This window comes from Haemorhous mexicanus, chromosome 6 (assembly GCF_027477595.1).
Source record: "Haemorhous mexicanus isolate bHaeMex1 chromosome 6, bHaeMex1.pri, whole genome shotgun sequence".
Taxonomy (NCBI): Eukaryota; Metazoa; Chordata; class Aves; order Passeriformes; family Fringillidae; genus Haemorhous; species Haemorhous mexicanus.
In genome coordinates, this window is record NC_082346.1 from 19,330,799 (window position 1) to 19,348,378 (window position 17,580).

Consider the following 17,580-nt stretch of genomic DNA (forward strand, 5'->3'; position numbering starts at 1 on the left):
ATTTCACCCTAAAGTTCAGAAACTCAGGCTGTGCAGACCCTTGTCTGTTTCAGGAGCAGAACTGCCTGGGCTCTGACACAAACCTGCTGCCCAAAGTCAGTAGAGACATCGGGACCCATTTCAATAACATTAACACCCAGCCTTCACCCAGCAAATTGTTTGTAAACACATGAGCTTTCCTCTCAGTAGCAGCCACATAGATTTACAGCAGTGCAATTCCAGAGAATTATTTATGTTGCAGTGGGCTCCAAAACTGGAGAGACATGAGACAGACTGGTTTGAAATACTTTGGCTAGTTTATGCCAGTCAGGTAAAGGACTTTCAGGGCTACAAAACGTGCAGAGTCAGAGAGGTGCTTGCTTTCTAAAGGTTCACTAAGTGATGGCAGCTCAGGTGATGTGCTTGGAACACTTCCAAATGTTTGGGTTTGAGTGTTTTTCATTCAAAGCAGTATCAAAGCTCTATAGGGTGTTAGGTACCACACTGACTTTTGACCTGAAACTGTGTTTTATGGACCCAGTAACTCTCACACAAGGGATTCACTGAAAAGGCAAAGCAGACGTGCTGTAAAATGCTCAAAATTTATTAATCATAATTGCTTTTTGTGTCTTAAGGAACAAAAATAAAATAATATTCAAAAACAAGAGAAAATATACCATACCCAGACAACACAACTGAGACTAAGAAATGGGATAACATTAATTCTGAAAGAAATTACCCAATAAATCAGTTTTCAAAAAAAAAAAAAAGTAATAAATAGTAGTGGTCCAACTTTTTAAAGCTTCCTAGGAAAGAATTTACAATTATTATTATTATTATTATACTTTTGTTTACAAAAATCCTTCATATGCCTCTGTTGGCAAATACATATATATATATATATATTTCTTCTGTAAACAGTTAACCACATAACAAAATAAAATAAAAAATCCATATTTTCATACAGCTACTATGCTGATGGTGTTATGTAAACAAAAAGTAGTGTGCAGCAGCTTCTCACAATAGGATTTTCCTTTTCCTCACAAAAACATGTAGGGAAATATGTCCATTATATATAGTTCAAAATATTGAAGTTTATAGTTTTGAAAAGATTTGGCTTTATGCCCTCTAAGTTTTCCTCAACAAAAAAAAAAGATAAACATATAGAAGCAGAGGGGTACAGTTTTCCTTAGGTTTGGTTAGTTTTCTGGATTTGTCTTTTGATTTTTCTCGGTGAATTGGAATGAAAGTGTTATTAAAAGTCCAGCACTTCCCAGAAGACAAATGAACAGAAAATGTCAAGATGAACTTACACCTCTTAAGGTGTAAAAGAAAAGATGTAAAAACCAAAGGGAGATACATTGATAATGAAAGCTGAAATTCTGTAGACAGACATACTGGGGGTTTATGCAGAAAACATCAATCTGTTCATCCAAAATTTTAGCTGCTCTTGACACTTTTGTATTTTTTGAAGTTTCTTTATTTAGTCTTATGCTCAGCCCTTGTTTGAGGACTTCTCTCTAGTTCTAATTTTTGACATTTCCTTGCTCCTAAGAGGTCTTTGTCTGCTGTGTCTCCTGTTGGGTGTTGCCTAGGGTAAAGCACTCAGCATCCACACAGCTGCATTTCTCCACGTAGGTGTAGGAGTGATCAAGGGAGGTTCCATCACTGCACATCAGAGTCACCTCTCTCTTGCTGGTCTCCATTTCCTGACAACACGAGCACTTGTGCACCATCGTGTTTGTCGTTTGAGAATATCTGATAGAAAAACCAACGAGAAAGATTCAGAATTTATGTGAGAAATAAATTCTGCCCCTCCCACCCATTACAAAACATAACCAGAAGTTTTGTGCTTGCATGTGGGACTATTGCTCAATATTACTAGTCTTAGAGTATTGTGGTGAAATACAGGTAAATTGCTCCTCATTGTAAAAATTTATGACTCTAAGTCTTCATTAAGGCACAGAAAAAGTAAAGAATTATTCGAGATCACATAGTGAGCCAGTCCAGTGCAATAATAATGAGAAACAAATAACCTCAGTTTTAAATGGGCAAAATTAAAATTTTGATCTATTCACTATGATGCTGAACAGGCTGTTGAACACTGAGTCTCGAGATAATCAAGCGAGCACAATGTCATGTTAATTAGCACAAGGGAAAGAGTTGATGACTGGGTGGTTGTTGGACACATCAGAAGAACACTTGTGATTTGCTGGATGTAACTGGTGTAAAGAATAGAAGACAAGAGGCCACCATTATCTTTTACTTACCGTGAGTAAGCATCACAGCTGCCTTCACAGTATGTTATCTCAACAGGTGCAGGAGACACACAGCCGTTGTAGCTGATGACAGTAGTCATATTGTACTTCATACAGACTGAGGTCATCACAAAGCAAAGGAAAACAGGTTAAAATACACGTGCATATAAACAGACAGCTGTGTATGATACGACAGGTTGTAACTGAAAACTAAGGTGGATGGAACTGAAATAGAAAACCAAGTCACAATGCATTTTTCTTTTAATTGCTGAGGGCCAAATGAGACTTGCTGTTTGTGTTATCAGTGGATGAAACTCCCTTTTTCTTAGGCAACTTTATTCAGAATGCAGAAATTAAGAACAGTATTGTGGTAACTGCTTGATGCACACCCATCTCTCAGAACTGGCTTCACTTTCCTCCTTAAAGAGAATGTATCTATGGAAATTGGAGAGTAGTCATAGTCCTCACCCTCCCACAAAAAAGCCAGCATTTAACAGTAGGGGATAGGAGAGTTCACTATCTGTTTTACTGGGACCTATGATGCATAGTAGAAATGTCCTCTTTCTTTTCCACCTGTTCCCTTTCTCACCCCAGTGAAGCAGTGAACCCAAACCTAGTCAGTTTACCTCTTCTGTCTATGCACCCATTGTGCAAAATGGGCTAATATACCTAACCAGGCACATATAATCAATACTTGTAACAAAATTATTATTACTTACGTTTCGGCACTCTTCTGCACACTAAACAGCAGCCATCATCAGATAGCCTGATATCATCCTTAAGTGGGAAAACATAAAAAGATAACTCAGGTTTCATATCTGCATGCTAAAGCAGACTTTCCCTGCTTCCTAATTTTCTCTGGCACCAGAGACTGTGTATATTTTTGTATTGCCATGGAATCTAATTTCAAGGAAGGCTAAATATTAAGGGCACATAACTCTTATCAGTATTAAAGTAGTGATTTGAAAGTTGAAATGGAGGAAAACCCTCAGTTTAGTAGTATAATTTCAGCAAGCAATAAAGCTCCTAGCAGAAGTAAGTCAAAATATTGTGACCCAAGTCAGTAAAGGTGAAGGATTAAAACAGACAGGGCAACACAATGAATGAAATAAATTACTTGCCAGAAGCTGATTTTTGCTTCTAGGTCACTTGACACTTTAAGGAATCCAAAATATTATGCTGTATCTTTTTCTCTAATGTCTGATCCTCAGTGAGGATTTTTATAGCACACATTTTAATTTTGAGTTGCTTTTCTGAGATAAAATTTGACTGGGACCAGGTTCAGAAAGGATAAAAGGAGAGCTACTTCCTGCATGATTCTTCTGCTAGTTATTTTTATTGGACACTATGATCCTTCTATCACTGGTGTTAGGCGCTGCAACCTTTCCAAAAATGAGAACTGGAAGAACAGTACTTACTGGATCACACTCGTCATGGTTAAAGGCAGGACAGCTTGCCTCTTTGATGACTTGAATGAACTGGTCAGCATGTTTTTCACATGTGTAAACAGTACAGTTATCACCAGGTGGATTCCAGTGTTCTCCTTCCTGAAAGTATTAAATTAAAATTTAATTAAAACAAAAATTAAAACAAATTAGGATCGTCCTATATTAAAAATGAAACAAAAGCCCTCCAATGTCTTGTTGTTGCTGTGTTTAGTAGTTTGATTATTCCGAACAATTTCCTTGAATTTCAGCTGATAATTATTTGCAATATTATCATACTGCTATTAAGTGTTTTTCATTAACTAAGTGAAGAGGCTCTATTTTTATATGGATGTAGATGTGCTTTTTGTGTGAATAGGGTAAGCACATGGACTCATTTGGAAAGAATGATTTGCATTTCAATGGTTTTGTCATTAGAATTTATGGATGTGTCAAAATGCCTCCACAGATAAAATTATCCTTTGAGCAAAATGGGTGCTACAGTTTCAGAACTGGAGGCAAACAAAATCCCTTTGCTTTCACCTATGTCTTTTCCTGTCTTGATTTTTGAAAGCCATTGTTCAGTATCATAGCACAGTTGTTTCCAGAAGTTTTAGAACTGGCATTTTGTGGTGCAGGGTATTGTTTAGGCTGTGTGGAGCTTGTCCAGCCCCTGCCTGAGTAAGCATTTATCTAATATGAGAAAAGATGGAGGAGATAAACATGAGCAAACACCAGGAGAGGAAAGAATGGAAAGACCAGCAGAGTTCCCCAAAAGTGAATAAACCAGAGGTAATTACATGGAGCACATGTGTAATGTTGTCTCCCAGAGTCACTACACAAGCTGCTGCCTTGCACGTGCCACAGCACTGTCCGGGTTCCACCGTGTATTTATAGCCCTGTTTTGAAAGAAATGGAGAGACAAAGGCATTAAGTCAGGTCATTGACCTGAACTGGTGGTTATTCAAGCTGAGTGGGGCAGGAATTTCTGGCAGCAGAGCAGCACTCACCAGCGGGCAGTATGTGTCACAGATAACAGGCTGGCACGTGACCGCGAGGTGGTGAGGCCTCGAGGGAGAGGATGCAGAACAGGTACATTCTTCACAGGGCCCTGATGGAATGGCAGCTCCAGGCTAGGGAAAGTTGGAAAATTAGTAGTCAGTTATAACAAGTTGCTCCATGTATACACGTCACAGAAAATACAAAGATGAACTATGTATAGGCTAAGCTAGCCATAAATACAATTTTGGTTGTTTTATTTAAGCAGAGTTTCTGGTTTGGTAATAACGATTTTGGAATCAAGTTTGCTAATGTAGAAAGGAGAGCAGAACAAGATGTTGCTTGTACAGAGGGTGTTAACCTCAGTGAAACAATGAATAATGTTTTATTTCAGGTCTTCCTACGAAATATGGACCATGCTAGGTGTCTCAAACACACTGCACTGTGAACTATGTCAGGGTATATTTTATAGTGAGTAACTGTGTACTTACTGCATAATAGGTTTCGTTGACTACACAGCCCTGTCCTGTAAAGGAAGAAGGAGGTGTAAGTTTCAGGAGACAAAAATGCATGAAAAAACTTCTGTTTTGTAGCTTTGTAGGCCCATTTCATAAGCCTGTGGCAGTGGCCTTAAAACACTCATTCACAACTAGGCCCAATATGATACCACACATAACTTGCATCACTCTCTTATAAGGTTTTTGTAACTTAGAAAAACGCAACAGTAAATAGGATGTGAGGAGGGTGCACAATACTTACTGCATTCAAAGACAGGACAGCAGTTTCCAGGTGGCATTATTGTGATTATTTCCTGTCCCTCTAAGCACTGGGGTGTGATGTCACTGCAGAGGCTTGTGTTGCAGTCTGTTTCATGTAAGAGAATACAGAAAATAATAAGCTCAGAATTTTTGAATTAAAGCAATTTTGTTTTACATGAACTTCTGAAGTCTTCCCATGGGGTAGGTATGGTGTTTACACAAGATAGTTTAATGACTAACTCATTCTATGTGCCAAGATGTTTTCAATGTGATGGGCTTTCCCATAATCTTTGTGAAACAAAACGCTGAGAAGAACAGAGTAGTAATTGCTGGAAAGAGATAATTTCAAAGAGAAATTTAAGTTAATTTTCCTAATACTGGTCTTTGAAATGAAACCAAAAATGTTGTGAATGGTTTTTGAATATTGTTTCAGATAGTGGCAGTATTAAAGGCTTTCAATGTAAAATTATAGGAGATTTTCAGTTACTTTTCTATGTCTAACTATATAAAATCTTTTAATCTTTAAATTTGTTATTTTCAGGCATTTACTGTATGCTCTGCAGGAAGGCTCTAAAAAGCATTATGACATCAATGCAAAGTATTAAAAAATGCAAAATTATTGCTGTAGTTTCCTAAATTATAGAATCTATTCCCCATGATAAAGAACCAAGACAGTACTCACAGCACTCAGTCCTAGTACAGCATGGATCTTCAGGTATTGGTATCTCAACAGGCATGTAACCTGGTTCTTCACAAAATACTTGCTGTGTCAGAGAACATTTGTGCTTTGTACACTTCACCTCAAGAGTATTTTTGTCACAGACACATTCCCGGCAATCTTTTGTCCATTTTTCTCCTGGCTAAATAAAAAAGAAAAAACACAGACAAAAGAAAGAAAAAAAATTAACTATAAAATTAAACCAAAATAATCTTATTTGCTTCTAGTTAACATATTCGTGCATATAGTGATAACTGATTATATCAGCTCTTTCATATTCTAGATTTCATAGGAGACCCTCAAACTGCTTATTCTGGGAAGACATTTGAAGCTGCTAAAGGTTCTGAGTTCACAAAGCTATTACTTTTTATTTCTTAATAGTGTTAGTATGAGAGTTACAGGAGTTCTAAAGGAGAAGTGATTGAGCCTCACATTGATTTTTGAACAAGAAATGACCATATGACATATCGTTTTCACATTAGGTTGCTGATTTCTGTGCAGCTGAGGAACTAAGAATGCAAGATAAGTACATGATAAGCAACAGGCAAACTTTTTTATCCATCTCTTCCTTCATTTCTAGTAATTTTAGCAAGCCAAATTTGTGAAAATAAAGTAAGCATATATGGCTAACTTCCACTGCTACCATTTCTCTCTCTTTTCTTTTTTTTAAAGTTTTTTTTTTTCCTGTATGTGAGGTGAATGAAAGAATTTCATTTTATCATTTATTGTTAAATTTCTTAGGGGTGCTCTAGTACTAATTATTTTTAAGACTGAAAGTGAACAAACATTTTTGACAAAGCTTTTGTTTAGTGGAACACTAAATATCTTGTTTCACTCGTCTGTGCTAATTAAGCCACATTCATTGTGATACTCACCTGTCTGGACATTCCATTTGGTTCTCTGCAGACTAGAGAGAAAAAGAAAAAAAGAGAAACAAATGAATGGGTATTTACACCACTGACAACTGACAAAGGAATACATATGTGCAGTTTCAAATAAAAGTACTGAGAAGATAAAGCTAACAAGAAAATGAACATGCAGACTAATTTTGCTGAACTGTAGAGTTCTACCACCTTGGTGAGTCTTACATAAGGAAGGATGGTGGGGAAAAAAGGGTTATATTGACTATTATTCAATTTCTAACTGTGGACACTTAGGGAAGCTGATGTGCAATGATCTGACCACGTAGAAGATGACTCAGGCCTCCTGAATAACAATCCCTATCTCTGTTTATTCCCCAAATTAGCTACAGATGACTTACAGCATTCAGAGACACAGATGTTGCTCTCTGCATGCAGGAGTGTCATTCCTTCAGGACAGAAACAGCCTTCAGTTACTCCATAGCCAGGACGCTGATAGCTGGAATGGGAAGAATATTTATGCTTGAATACAACACTTTTGTGGTGAGGCAGAGCAGCATATCATGTCAGGTACAAGAGAGACAAAAAATGTACACTTTCTGAAGGGCAACAGGAAGCACCTGTTCCTAGAACTGACTGGTATTTATAAATCTTGAATAAGTTAGTGAAATTCACAGCACATTTCATTGTGAAATAACTCAAATTTCTGAGGAAAGTAGATAGATAAGAAAAATATTAGCAGGTGCTTCAGGGTGGGGTGTTCTTGTTTTTTCGTACCTTTGGTCACAGGTAACTGGATTAATGGGCCCGCATGGCTTGTATACCATGCTTGATGGACAGCTGAATGCTGTATGGAAAAAGACAAAAAAAAAAAAAAATTAAAAATTGACACTAGATGCTTTTTTTTTTTCTCAGAAAAAAATTACTACAGCTTTGCCTTCTTAACCTGCAGCTTCTGTGAGAAAGGACCCCACTGGATTTTTGTAGACAGTAACCAAGTGTCAGATATAAGATGTGTTTAGTGAATCAAACACTAATTTTTATCATTTATCACACACATTTTGAGTCCTGCAATACTTACGACATGTGTTGTTGGTCATTCCTCTCCAGTCAATGCAGACACCTCTAGCAGCACACTCTGTAGCATATATCTCCAAACTGGAACACTGCATGGATTCATCATCTATGCGACATCCATCAAAAACACAGCCTTTGAAAAATGGTTCTGGGGGTATCACAGTATGACATTCTGCAAAAACCCTGCAGAGAGTAAAGAAAGCAATGCCCTTCTATATTAATGAGCCATTTTACAAAGTCTGTTCCTGTCAGACAACACTTTCCAGTTAGTACCATGTGACTCTGCTTCAGAATGGAAAGTATTATGAGAAACAAGACCCTAGGAATAGCCAGTAAGCTGGGAGATAGATTCAGGAAAGATTAAGAAATCTCTAGTGCCTTTTTTCCTAATGGTCATAGTATTTCTGTATGTGTACACAACTTTTTAGTGGCTTGACACCAGAAATACAGTGTAAAAGGCGACTGCACTATATTGAGAAAAAAGGAAAGAAAAAAGTAGCAATAGAAAATTCACACATAAAATAGCTCCAAACTTACTAGACACTACAGAAAGCATGTATAAGAGGGCTTTTATAAGTAACCTTGTCAGCCTAGACAGGTATAGGACATGCTTCAGGAAGCAAGCCTTTGCGCTTTTGGAACTCCATATTTTAGGTAAAATGTACAAAGAAAGGAGGATATTTCTCAGCTGTTTGCATCTGCTCTCTTCACCTGTTTGGTAACTGGCTTCTCTATGACTTGTACAGAAGACCCACTTCAAATTTGGAGCTCAGTCTTTGCTTAATACTTAATGAACAAACTCCAGAAGTATGGCATTCAGGGAGTATTGATTTTAGTGCTTGCTGCATCCCTGGTTTTCTGACTTTACCTCTCCTTGCTCAGTTACCTTTAGCATGTAAATCATTAAGGCAGACCAGTTTCTTTTGCAAAGGCCTTCTACCATATATATTCTGTCATTAAGCTGACGTTTTCAGTTATTATCACATGCTAAAGCTATAGCTGTTATTCTTCTTGTAAGATACTGAGACAGTTGCATCTAGAAAAAATGAATTTTTTTTCTTACTCGCTCAAGATAAGTTTGCAGAGTGGAGGTGTTTGACATTGCGGCTTTGGTGGAGGTGTGGTTATAGCTGGTGGTATTGGTATTCCATGGCATGACTTGTTGTTGTCAACAATCCAGTGATGAGCCATTTGGGGACAGGAGGAAATGATCTTACCACTTGGTAGGCGGCATTCATCTGCTTTATTGTTTGTACATGTTCCTGGAAGAGACAAGGTGGGTAAGTCTCCTAAGCCACATCAGAGATGCACAACACAATCCTGGGCTGATATGTTTAGGTGTGATGTGCTCATGAAATGCATATTTTGCCTTGCTTCCTAGGGAGCACTTTCTCTAGGTTGAACTTTAGGTTATGGAAAAAACAAACAGATGTAAAACCTCAGCCCCAAAGAAATATTGAGCTTTTGACATCCTACAGAAGTTGAAGGGCAAAACTGTACTCATTTCCATTACTGCTGTTTAAAAATCTCAGTCAATTGTAAGACTGCATAGCCAGAGTGGGTGAGCATAACCAAGGTAGGGGTGGGGAAAGAGGACCCTCTCCAGTCTGTGCAGCCTTCTTACCACATTGTCCTTCGGTGTTGTTGCCAAATTTGCTGTATGGGAGCTTGACAGAGAAAATCAGACCACTAAAGGTGATGACTGCACCAATTTCTTCTATTTCAACAATCATATTGATGCCAAGAGTGGAGAAAGAAATGCCATCTTTCTTGAAGCCTGGTTCAACAATCTTTTTGTTGAAGTACATCTGAATGCCGGGTTAAAAAAAAAAAAAACACCAAACCAAAACACCACATCAGAATAAGCACTGCTTTTGTCTGATTAGAAAATGTATTATTTAAAACAATCTTCATAATTATGGATAAGTCCATATTGTTGTTCATCACATCCAGTGCCCATTGGCATCATAATGACAGCATATATTTGCAATTTGCATTGATATCTTGGCTTGTATTGCTGTATTGCTAAAATGCGATTATAATCTAAATGGCCTCTACATACTGTGTTTGTGATGATTGTATGCTAATACACAGTATTCTATGCATATAAATCCCAAGTATTTTCATTGCATCCCTCATGATTATGTGCCTTGGAAACATTTTTCATATGAAAATGTGTGGTAGTTTTCTTTAGCTACAGAAACATCCCTGCCATTATTATGTAGTAACTTTTCCAGATAAGCACACCATCTCTGCATTACATAGTAATTGACATAGGAATAGTTGTTTGAATTCAAAATGAAGTCAGATGCCTTTAGTGCCAGTTTTATGTAGTAGTGATCATATTTATTTATTAAACTTTTCAATTTGTAGCCAGTATCTTCTATGAGTTAATGAAGGCAAATTATTTGCCTAATAGTTTTTTGTCAGAAGTTATTCTGCAACTCTCTTCTCACTGAATGAGGCTAAAGCACAAGTTAAAATTGTCAGTTACTGTGTTATTTCACAGGGAACCAACGTGTGTTTCTGACTGAGAATTTGGCATGGCACTGTAAGGTGACAGTGCCTATTCAGACAAAATTTTCTCCCTTTCTATAGATTCTCTAATCAACAAATAGATTCTCCAGTATAAGAGTGGGACTATCTTTTCATTTTCATTGGTTTGCCAACACTGATTTGGATCATGAAGGTCAGATGACAGTCTAAGTTACCCCTTTTCTTCAGCTATACCTCTCTTCACTGTAGGAAATTGAAAGGGGAATTGTGTCAGGGCTGTTTGGTGCCAAAGTTCCATATGGAGAGAAAGCAGTCATCCAGCAGATAAGGGATACATATCCATCTTCCCCCCAGGAGAAGATTCCTGCTTGCAATTTGCGTTTTTCAAAGTGTGCTTGTTTACATAAGTGCATGGCACAATGTACCAGTTTTCATGAAATATGAATTTTGTTCTTAGCATCCTTTTTTCCCCCTAGTGATACCCTCCGCCCTGATCACCTCCATGATGTGATATTCTAACAGACCGTATCTCAAAATAGCATCAGTAAGGCTTATAGACACTCTTCCTTTTTTGCAAAAATAGAAAAAATATATTTACCACATTGGTCATCACACCATTCATGAGTTGACGAGTCAGTACCACTTCTGCAGATTTGTAGAAAATAATAATAGATTTAGGGCAGGAGAGTCCATCTTTTGAATCACAGTAATAATTGTCAATGTAAACACGGAAGTTGTCATATCTAGGGACAATCTGTTTCACCAGGACGTAAGTGCAGTTTTCAAGGAAGGTATAATAGGTTCCATCAAAAGTAATGTAATGAGGATCACCCCATCCACTACACACACCTGTACAGAGAAAATATTTGTAAGATTAAGATGAGAATTTAGGTAGAAGAAAATTTAAAACCTGAAAATACTGCAATTTATAGAGCAACCCTAAGAAATGAAAATGCCCATATAATCTGTGTAAAGCTTGGGGTTTTTTTTTGGTTTTGTTTTTTTTTTTTTTAATGCTATTCCTGTATCTATTGATGCTTACATTGACACTCATATCGGTAGCAGCATCCATTTTCATCAGGTACCAGCATTGGTGGATATCTGTTTGCACAGGTAATTTCCTTTACAGGTGGGCAGTACGTTGGTACTACCTCTATACTGTTGTCTCCATTACAGATGACTTCTGTACAGTTGGACAATTTGAATCTTTCTCCAGGCTGCAAAATGAAGAAAAAGCTTTTTTCAAAAAACTCTGCAAACAGGTATAAGCTTCACTCCTCTTTTTAGATTTATGCTATGATGTTTCCAGTAATGGTGGTGTTGGAAAGGAAATCTATGTGTGTGACTTCTCTACAATTTGTGGTATTATTGATTTTTAATGGCAACTACAGGTATTAAAATTCTGACCATGTTCTGGGGAATAAACCACACTTACTTTTCTGAAACTAAAAAAAAAAAAAAAAAAAAAAAAACCAAAAAAAAAACCTAAAAGGAAAATATTCACTGAGAGAAAAAAGTTGTCAATATTGTACAGGATTAACTTCTTTTAATGTTAAAAGGAGGTGGAAACCTTAACTACACTTGTTTCTTCTGCATGAGGAACTCTTCTGGAGCTCGGGGACACATATTGAGTTACAGGAACTGCTTTTCTCTATTCTGTGTATAACGTACTTCGAGGTCAACAGAGAACATAACAATAAAAAAAGGTTAAAGAAGTATAGATAAAAGGGCAGGAGAATGGAAACAGATACAAGCCTTGACTAAATCTTAAATATTTCCTTTTAGTGAAAATATAAGATACATAAGAAAACTCCTTCTATTATGTCGGTGAGAAGATGCCTTACATATGCAATGCACCAAAGAGTTTTACTAAAAATAAAGTAACAAAAGAATATTGTCATTTGCTTTAGCACTATAAAAAACTGAAATTCAGAAAAAGGAAAAATTAATATAATATATCCAATATATTGTCCATCATTAGCAAAACACTTGGGACAATCAGCACATGTAAGGTTAAAAGACTACAAAGTCTTCCAATCAGGTACCACTGAAAAAATGATATTATTTCAAAAGTCAAAACTAACACACAATTTACATACTTGTAGAGGAGGGTAAAGAGTGGAAACACAACCATGAAAAGCAGGACGTGTAGAGGTGGGAGGCAAAGGAACTGTTGTAGTTACTGTAGACCACTCAGAGGAAGTGGTGGCTGGCAAAGTAGTGACAGGACAATGTACAGTGTGTCGTTCAATATTACACGTTGGGCTACAGATGGCATAGAATCTACATCCTTCACTATCAATTCTGTTGTAAATCAAGTCACCTGTAAAAAAGAAAGAAAGAAGTATTAGAAGAACAAAAAACAAAGAAAAAGGAAAAAAATAAAAAAGATGATAAAAAAAAACAGTAACAAAAATAACATAGGGAGTAAAACTCAACATAAATAAACAGACGTCAAAAAAATGCACACTAACCAGGTGAAAAAATTGCATCACCAATCTTGCAGAAACATGGAGTAGTTGAAATGAGAGGAGAAATTGTTGAAAAGAAAGGTTCACTTAGGGTAGTAATGGTAGATGAGCTGGTGGTGGTTGAGAGGGTGGAGATTGGGCAGTTGTAGTTGGGGGTGCAGCAGAGCACGCGGATCTTGTAGTTGAGGCACATCTTGAATTTGCCCGTCTGGTCCCCGTTCTTGCACACCAGTCCAAAGTGGACGTCGCACTGCACGACCTGTCCCACGTGTTGGATGGCTACATCGGGGTAGTCCTCCGCCCGGCACTCGATCTGCTTTGGCTGCCGGCAGACCTGCTTGCCGGCGGCGCGGATGTGCTGGTAGGTTTCGAAGTCTCCCTGGTTGGGCCCCGAGGAGGGGAAGTCGACGTCGAACCACTCGCTCCAGGTGCACACTTCGGGCTCACAGGGGGTGGTGAAGGAAGTTGTCGTAGACGTCATCGGCGTGGGGATGGTGGTGCTGGTGGAAGTGCTGATTTCTGTGGAGGTGGGACTCGTGGTGGTGGAGATGTAGGGCGTGGAGGTGGAGGTGGTCACTGTTGTGGAGGACGGGATCGACGTGGTGCTGGTGCTGGTGGTGGGGCTGGTTGTTATCACGGGGAGCGGGAGTGAGCAGTTGTAGTTGGGGGTGCAGCAGAGCACGCGGATCTTGTAGTTGAGGCACATCTTGAATTTGCCCGTCTGGTCCCCGTTCTTGCACACCAGTCCAAAGTGGACGTCGCACTGCACGACCTGTCCCACGTGTTGGATGGCTACATCGGGGTAGTCCTCCGCCCGGCACTCGATCTGCTTTGGCTGCCGGCAGACCTGCTTGCCGGCGGCGCGGATGTGCTGGTAGGTTTCGAAGTCTCCCTGGTTGGGCCCCGAGGAGGGGAAGTCGACGTCGAACCACTCGCTCCAGGTGCACACTTCGGGCTCACAGGGGGTGGTGAAGGAAGTCGTCGTAGACGTCATCGGCGTGGGGATGGAGGTGCTGGTGGAAGTGCTGATTTCTGTGGAGGTGGGACTCGTGGTGGTGGAGATGTAGGGCGTGGAGGTGGAGGTGGTCACTGTTGTGGAGGACGGGATCGACGTGGTGCTGGTGCTGGTGGTGGGGCTGGTTGTTATCACGGGGAGAGGGAGCGAGCAGTTGTAGTTGGGGGTGCAGCAGAGCACGCGGATCTTGTAGTTGAGGCACATCTTGAATTTGCCCGTCTGGTCCCCGTTCTTGCACACCAGTCCAAAGTGGACGTCGCACTGCACGACCTGTCCCACGTGTTGGATGGCTACATCGGGGTAGTCCTCCGCCCGGCACTCGATCTGCTTTGGCTGCCGGCAGACCTGCTTGCCGGCGGCGCGGATGTGCTGGTAGGTTTCGAAGTCTCCCTGGTTGGGCCCCGAGGAGGGGAAGTCGACGTCGAACCACTCGCTCCAGGTGCACACTTCGGGCTCACAGGGGGTGGTGAAGGAAGTCGTCGTAGACGTCATCGGCGTGGGGATGGAGGTGCTGGTGGAAGTGCTGATTTCTGTGGAGGTGGGACTCGTGGTGGTGGAGATGTAGGGCGTGGAGGTGGAGGTGGTCACTGTTGTGGAGGACGGGATCGACGTGGTGCTGGTGCTGGTGGTGGGGCTGGTTGTTATCACGGGGAGCGGGAGTGAGCAGTTGTAGTTGGGGGTGCAGCAGAGCACGCGGATCTTGTAGTTGAGGCACATCTTGAATTTGCCCGTCTGGTCCCCATTCTTGCACACCAGTCCAAAGTGGACGTCGCACTGCACGACCTGTCCCACGTGTTGGATGGCTACATCGGGGTAGTCCTCCGCCCGGCACTCGATCTGCTTTGGCTGCCGGCAGACCTGCTTGCCGGCGGCGCGGATGTGCTGGTAGGTTTCGAAGTCTCCCTGGTTGGGCCCCGAGGAGGGGAAGTCGACGTCGAACCACTCGCTCCAGGTGCACACTTCGGGCTCACAGGGGGTGGTGAAGGAAGTCGTCGTAGACGTCATCGGCGTGGGGATGGAGGTGCTGGTGGAAGTGCTGATTTCTGTGGAGGTGGGACTCGTGGTGGTGGAGATGTAGGGCGTGGAGGTGGAGGTGGTCACTGTTGTGGAGGACGGGATCGACGTGGTGCTGGTGCTGGTGGTGGGGCTGGTTGTTATCACAGGGAGCGGGAGTGAGCAGTTGTAGTTGGGGGTGCAGCAGAGCACGCGGATCTTGTAGTTGAGGCACATCTTGAATTTGCCCGTCTGGTCCCCGTTCTTGCACACCAGTCCAAAGTGGACGTCGCACTGCACGACCTGTCCCACGTGTTGGATGGCTACATCGGGGTAGTCCTCCGCCCGGCACTCGATCTGCTTTGGCTGCCGGCAGACCTGCTTGCCGGCGGCGCGGATGTGCTGGTAGGTTTCGAAGTCTCCCTGGTTGGGCCCCGAGGAGGGGAAGTCGACGTCGAACCACTCGCTCCAGGTGCACACTTCGGGCTCACAGGGGGTGGTGAAGGAAGTCGTCGTAGACGTCATCGGCGTGGGGATGGAGGTGCTGGTGGAAGTGCTGATTTCTGTGGAGGTGGGACTCGTGGTGGTGGAGATGTAGGGCGTGGAGGTGGAGGTGGTCACTGTTGTGGAGGACGGGATCGACGTGGTGCTGGTGCTGGTGGTGGGGCTGGTTGTTATCACGGGGAGCGGGAGTGAGCAGTTGTAGTTGGGGGTGCAGCAGAGCACGCGGATCTTGTAGTTGAGGCACATCTTGAATTTGCCCGTCTGGTCCCCGTTCTTGCACACCAGTCCAAAGTGGACGTCGCACTGCACGACCTGTCCCACGTGTTGGATGGCTACATCGGGGTAGTCCTCCGCCCGGCACTCGATCTGCTTTGGCTGCCGGCAGACCTGCTTGCCGGCGGCGCGGATGTGCTGGTAGGTTTCGAAGTCTCCCTGGTTGGGCCCCGAGGAGGGGAAGTCGACGTCGAACCACTCGCTCCAGGTGCACACTTCGGGCTCACAGGGGGTGGTGAAGGAAGTCGTCGTAGACGTCATCGGCGTGGGGATGGAGGTGCTGGTGGAAGTGCTGATTTCTGTGGAGGTGGGACTCGTGGTGGTGGAGATGTAGGGCGTGGAGGTGGAGGTGGTCACTGTTGTGGAGGACGGGATCGACGTGGTGCTGGTGCTGGTGGTGGGGCTGGTTGTTATCACGGGGAGAGGGAGCGAGCAGTTGTAGTTGGGGGTGCAGCAGAGCACGCGGATCTTGTAGTTGAGGCACATCTTGAATTTGCCCGTCTGGTCCCCGTTCTTGCACACCAGTCCAAAGTGGACGTCGCACTGCACGACCTGTCCCACGTGTTGGATGGCTACATCGGGGTAGTCCTCCGCCCGGCACTCGATCTGCTTTGGCTGCCGGCAGACCTGCTTGCCGGCGGCGCGGATGTGCTGGTAGGTTTCGAAGTCTCCCTGGTTGGGCCCCGAGGAGGGGAAGTCGACGTCGAACCACTCGCTCCAGGTGCACACTTCGGGCTCACAGGGGGTGGTGAAGGAAGTCGTCGTAGACGTCATCGGCGTGGGGATGGAGGTGCTGGTGGAAGTGCTGATTTCTGTGGAGGTGGGACTCGTGGTGGTGGAGATGTAGGGCGTGGAGGTGGAGGTGGTCACTGTTGTGGAGGACGGGATCGACGTGGTGCTGGTGCTGGTGGTGGGGCTGGTTGTTATCACGGGGAGAGGGAGCGAGCAGTTGTAGTTGGGGGTGCAGCAGAGCACGCGGATCTTGTAGTTGAGGCACATCTTGAATTTGCCCGTCTGGTCCCCGTTCTTGCACACCAGTCCAAAGTGGACGTCGCACTGCACGACCTGTCCCACGTGTTGGATGGCTACATCGGGGTAGTCCTCCGCCCGGCACTCGATCTGCTTTGGCTGCCGGCAGACCTGCTTGCCGGCGGCGCGGATGTGCTGGTAGGTTTCGAAGTCTCCCTGGTTGGGCCCCGAGGAGGGGAAGTCGACGTCGAACCACTCGCTCCAGGTGCACACTTCGGGCTCACAGGGGGTGGTGAAGGAAGTCGTCGTAGACGTCATCGGCGTGGGGATGGAGGTGCTGGTGGAAGTGCTGATTTCTGTGGAGGTGGGACTCGTGGTGGTGGAGATGTAGGGCGTGGAGGTGGAGGTGGTCACTGTTGTGGAGGACGGGATCGACGTGGTGCTGGTGCTGGTGGTGGGGCTGGTTGTTATCACGGGGAGCGGGAGTGAGCAGTTGTAGTTGGGGGTGCAGCAGAGCACGCGGATCTTGTAGTTGAGGCACATCTTGAATTTGCCCGTCTGGTCCCCGTTCTTGCACACCAGTCCAAAGTGGACGTCGCACTGCACGACCTGTCCCACGTGTTGGATGGCTACATCGGGGTAGTCCTCCGCCCGGCACTCGATCTGCTTTGGCTGCCGGCAGACCTGCTTGCCGGCGGCGCGGATGTGCTGGTAGGTTTCGAAGTCTCCCTGGTTGGGCCCCGAGGAGGGGAAGTCGACGTCGAACCACTCGCTCCAGGTGCACAC

General features: G+C 43.1%; 1 protein-coding gene across 1 annotated transcript; it reads right to left on the reverse strand.

The window, feature by feature from the left end:
• Positions 1 to 567: 567 nt before the first annotated feature.
• On the reverse strand, positions 568 to 17,564 carry LOC132328388 (mucin-5AC-like). Its single transcript, XM_059848207.1, has 19 exons — positions 13,044 to 17,564; positions 12,669 to 12,892; positions 11,612 to 11,786; positions 11,168 to 11,418; positions 9,698 to 9,881; positions 9,137 to 9,335; positions 8,078 to 8,256; positions 7,774 to 7,843; positions 7,398 to 7,495; positions 7,012 to 7,043; positions 6,101 to 6,278; positions 5,420 to 5,524; positions 5,152 to 5,186; positions 4,672 to 4,794; positions 4,462 to 4,560; positions 3,656 to 3,784; positions 2,957 to 3,014; positions 2,250 to 2,355; positions 568 to 1,737 (listed from the first exon to the last, which is right to left on the reverse strand). Exons 1-19 carry the CDS (start codon positions 17,335 to 17,337, stop codon positions 1,530 to 1,532), a joined length of 6,747 nt encoding a protein of 2,248 aa, XP_059704190.1. The 5' UTR covers positions 17,338 to 17,564; the 3' UTR covers positions 568 to 1,529.
• Positions 17,565 to 17,580: the final 16 nt, after the last annotated feature.

Coding starts and splice junctions, on each gene's coding strand:
- LOC132328388 (XM_059848207.1), bottom strand. CDS start 17,337: ATGTGCCTCAACTACAAGATCCGCGTGCTCTGCTGCACCCCCAACTAC. Junction 5,525..6,100: donor CTGTACTAGGACTGAGTGCT/GTGAGTACTGTC, acceptor TACATGAAACAG/ACTGCAACACAAGCCTCTGC. Junction 3,015..3,655: donor ACCATGACGAGTGTGATCCA/GTAAGTACTGTT, acceptor TTCCCACTTAAG/GATGATATCAGGCTATCTGA.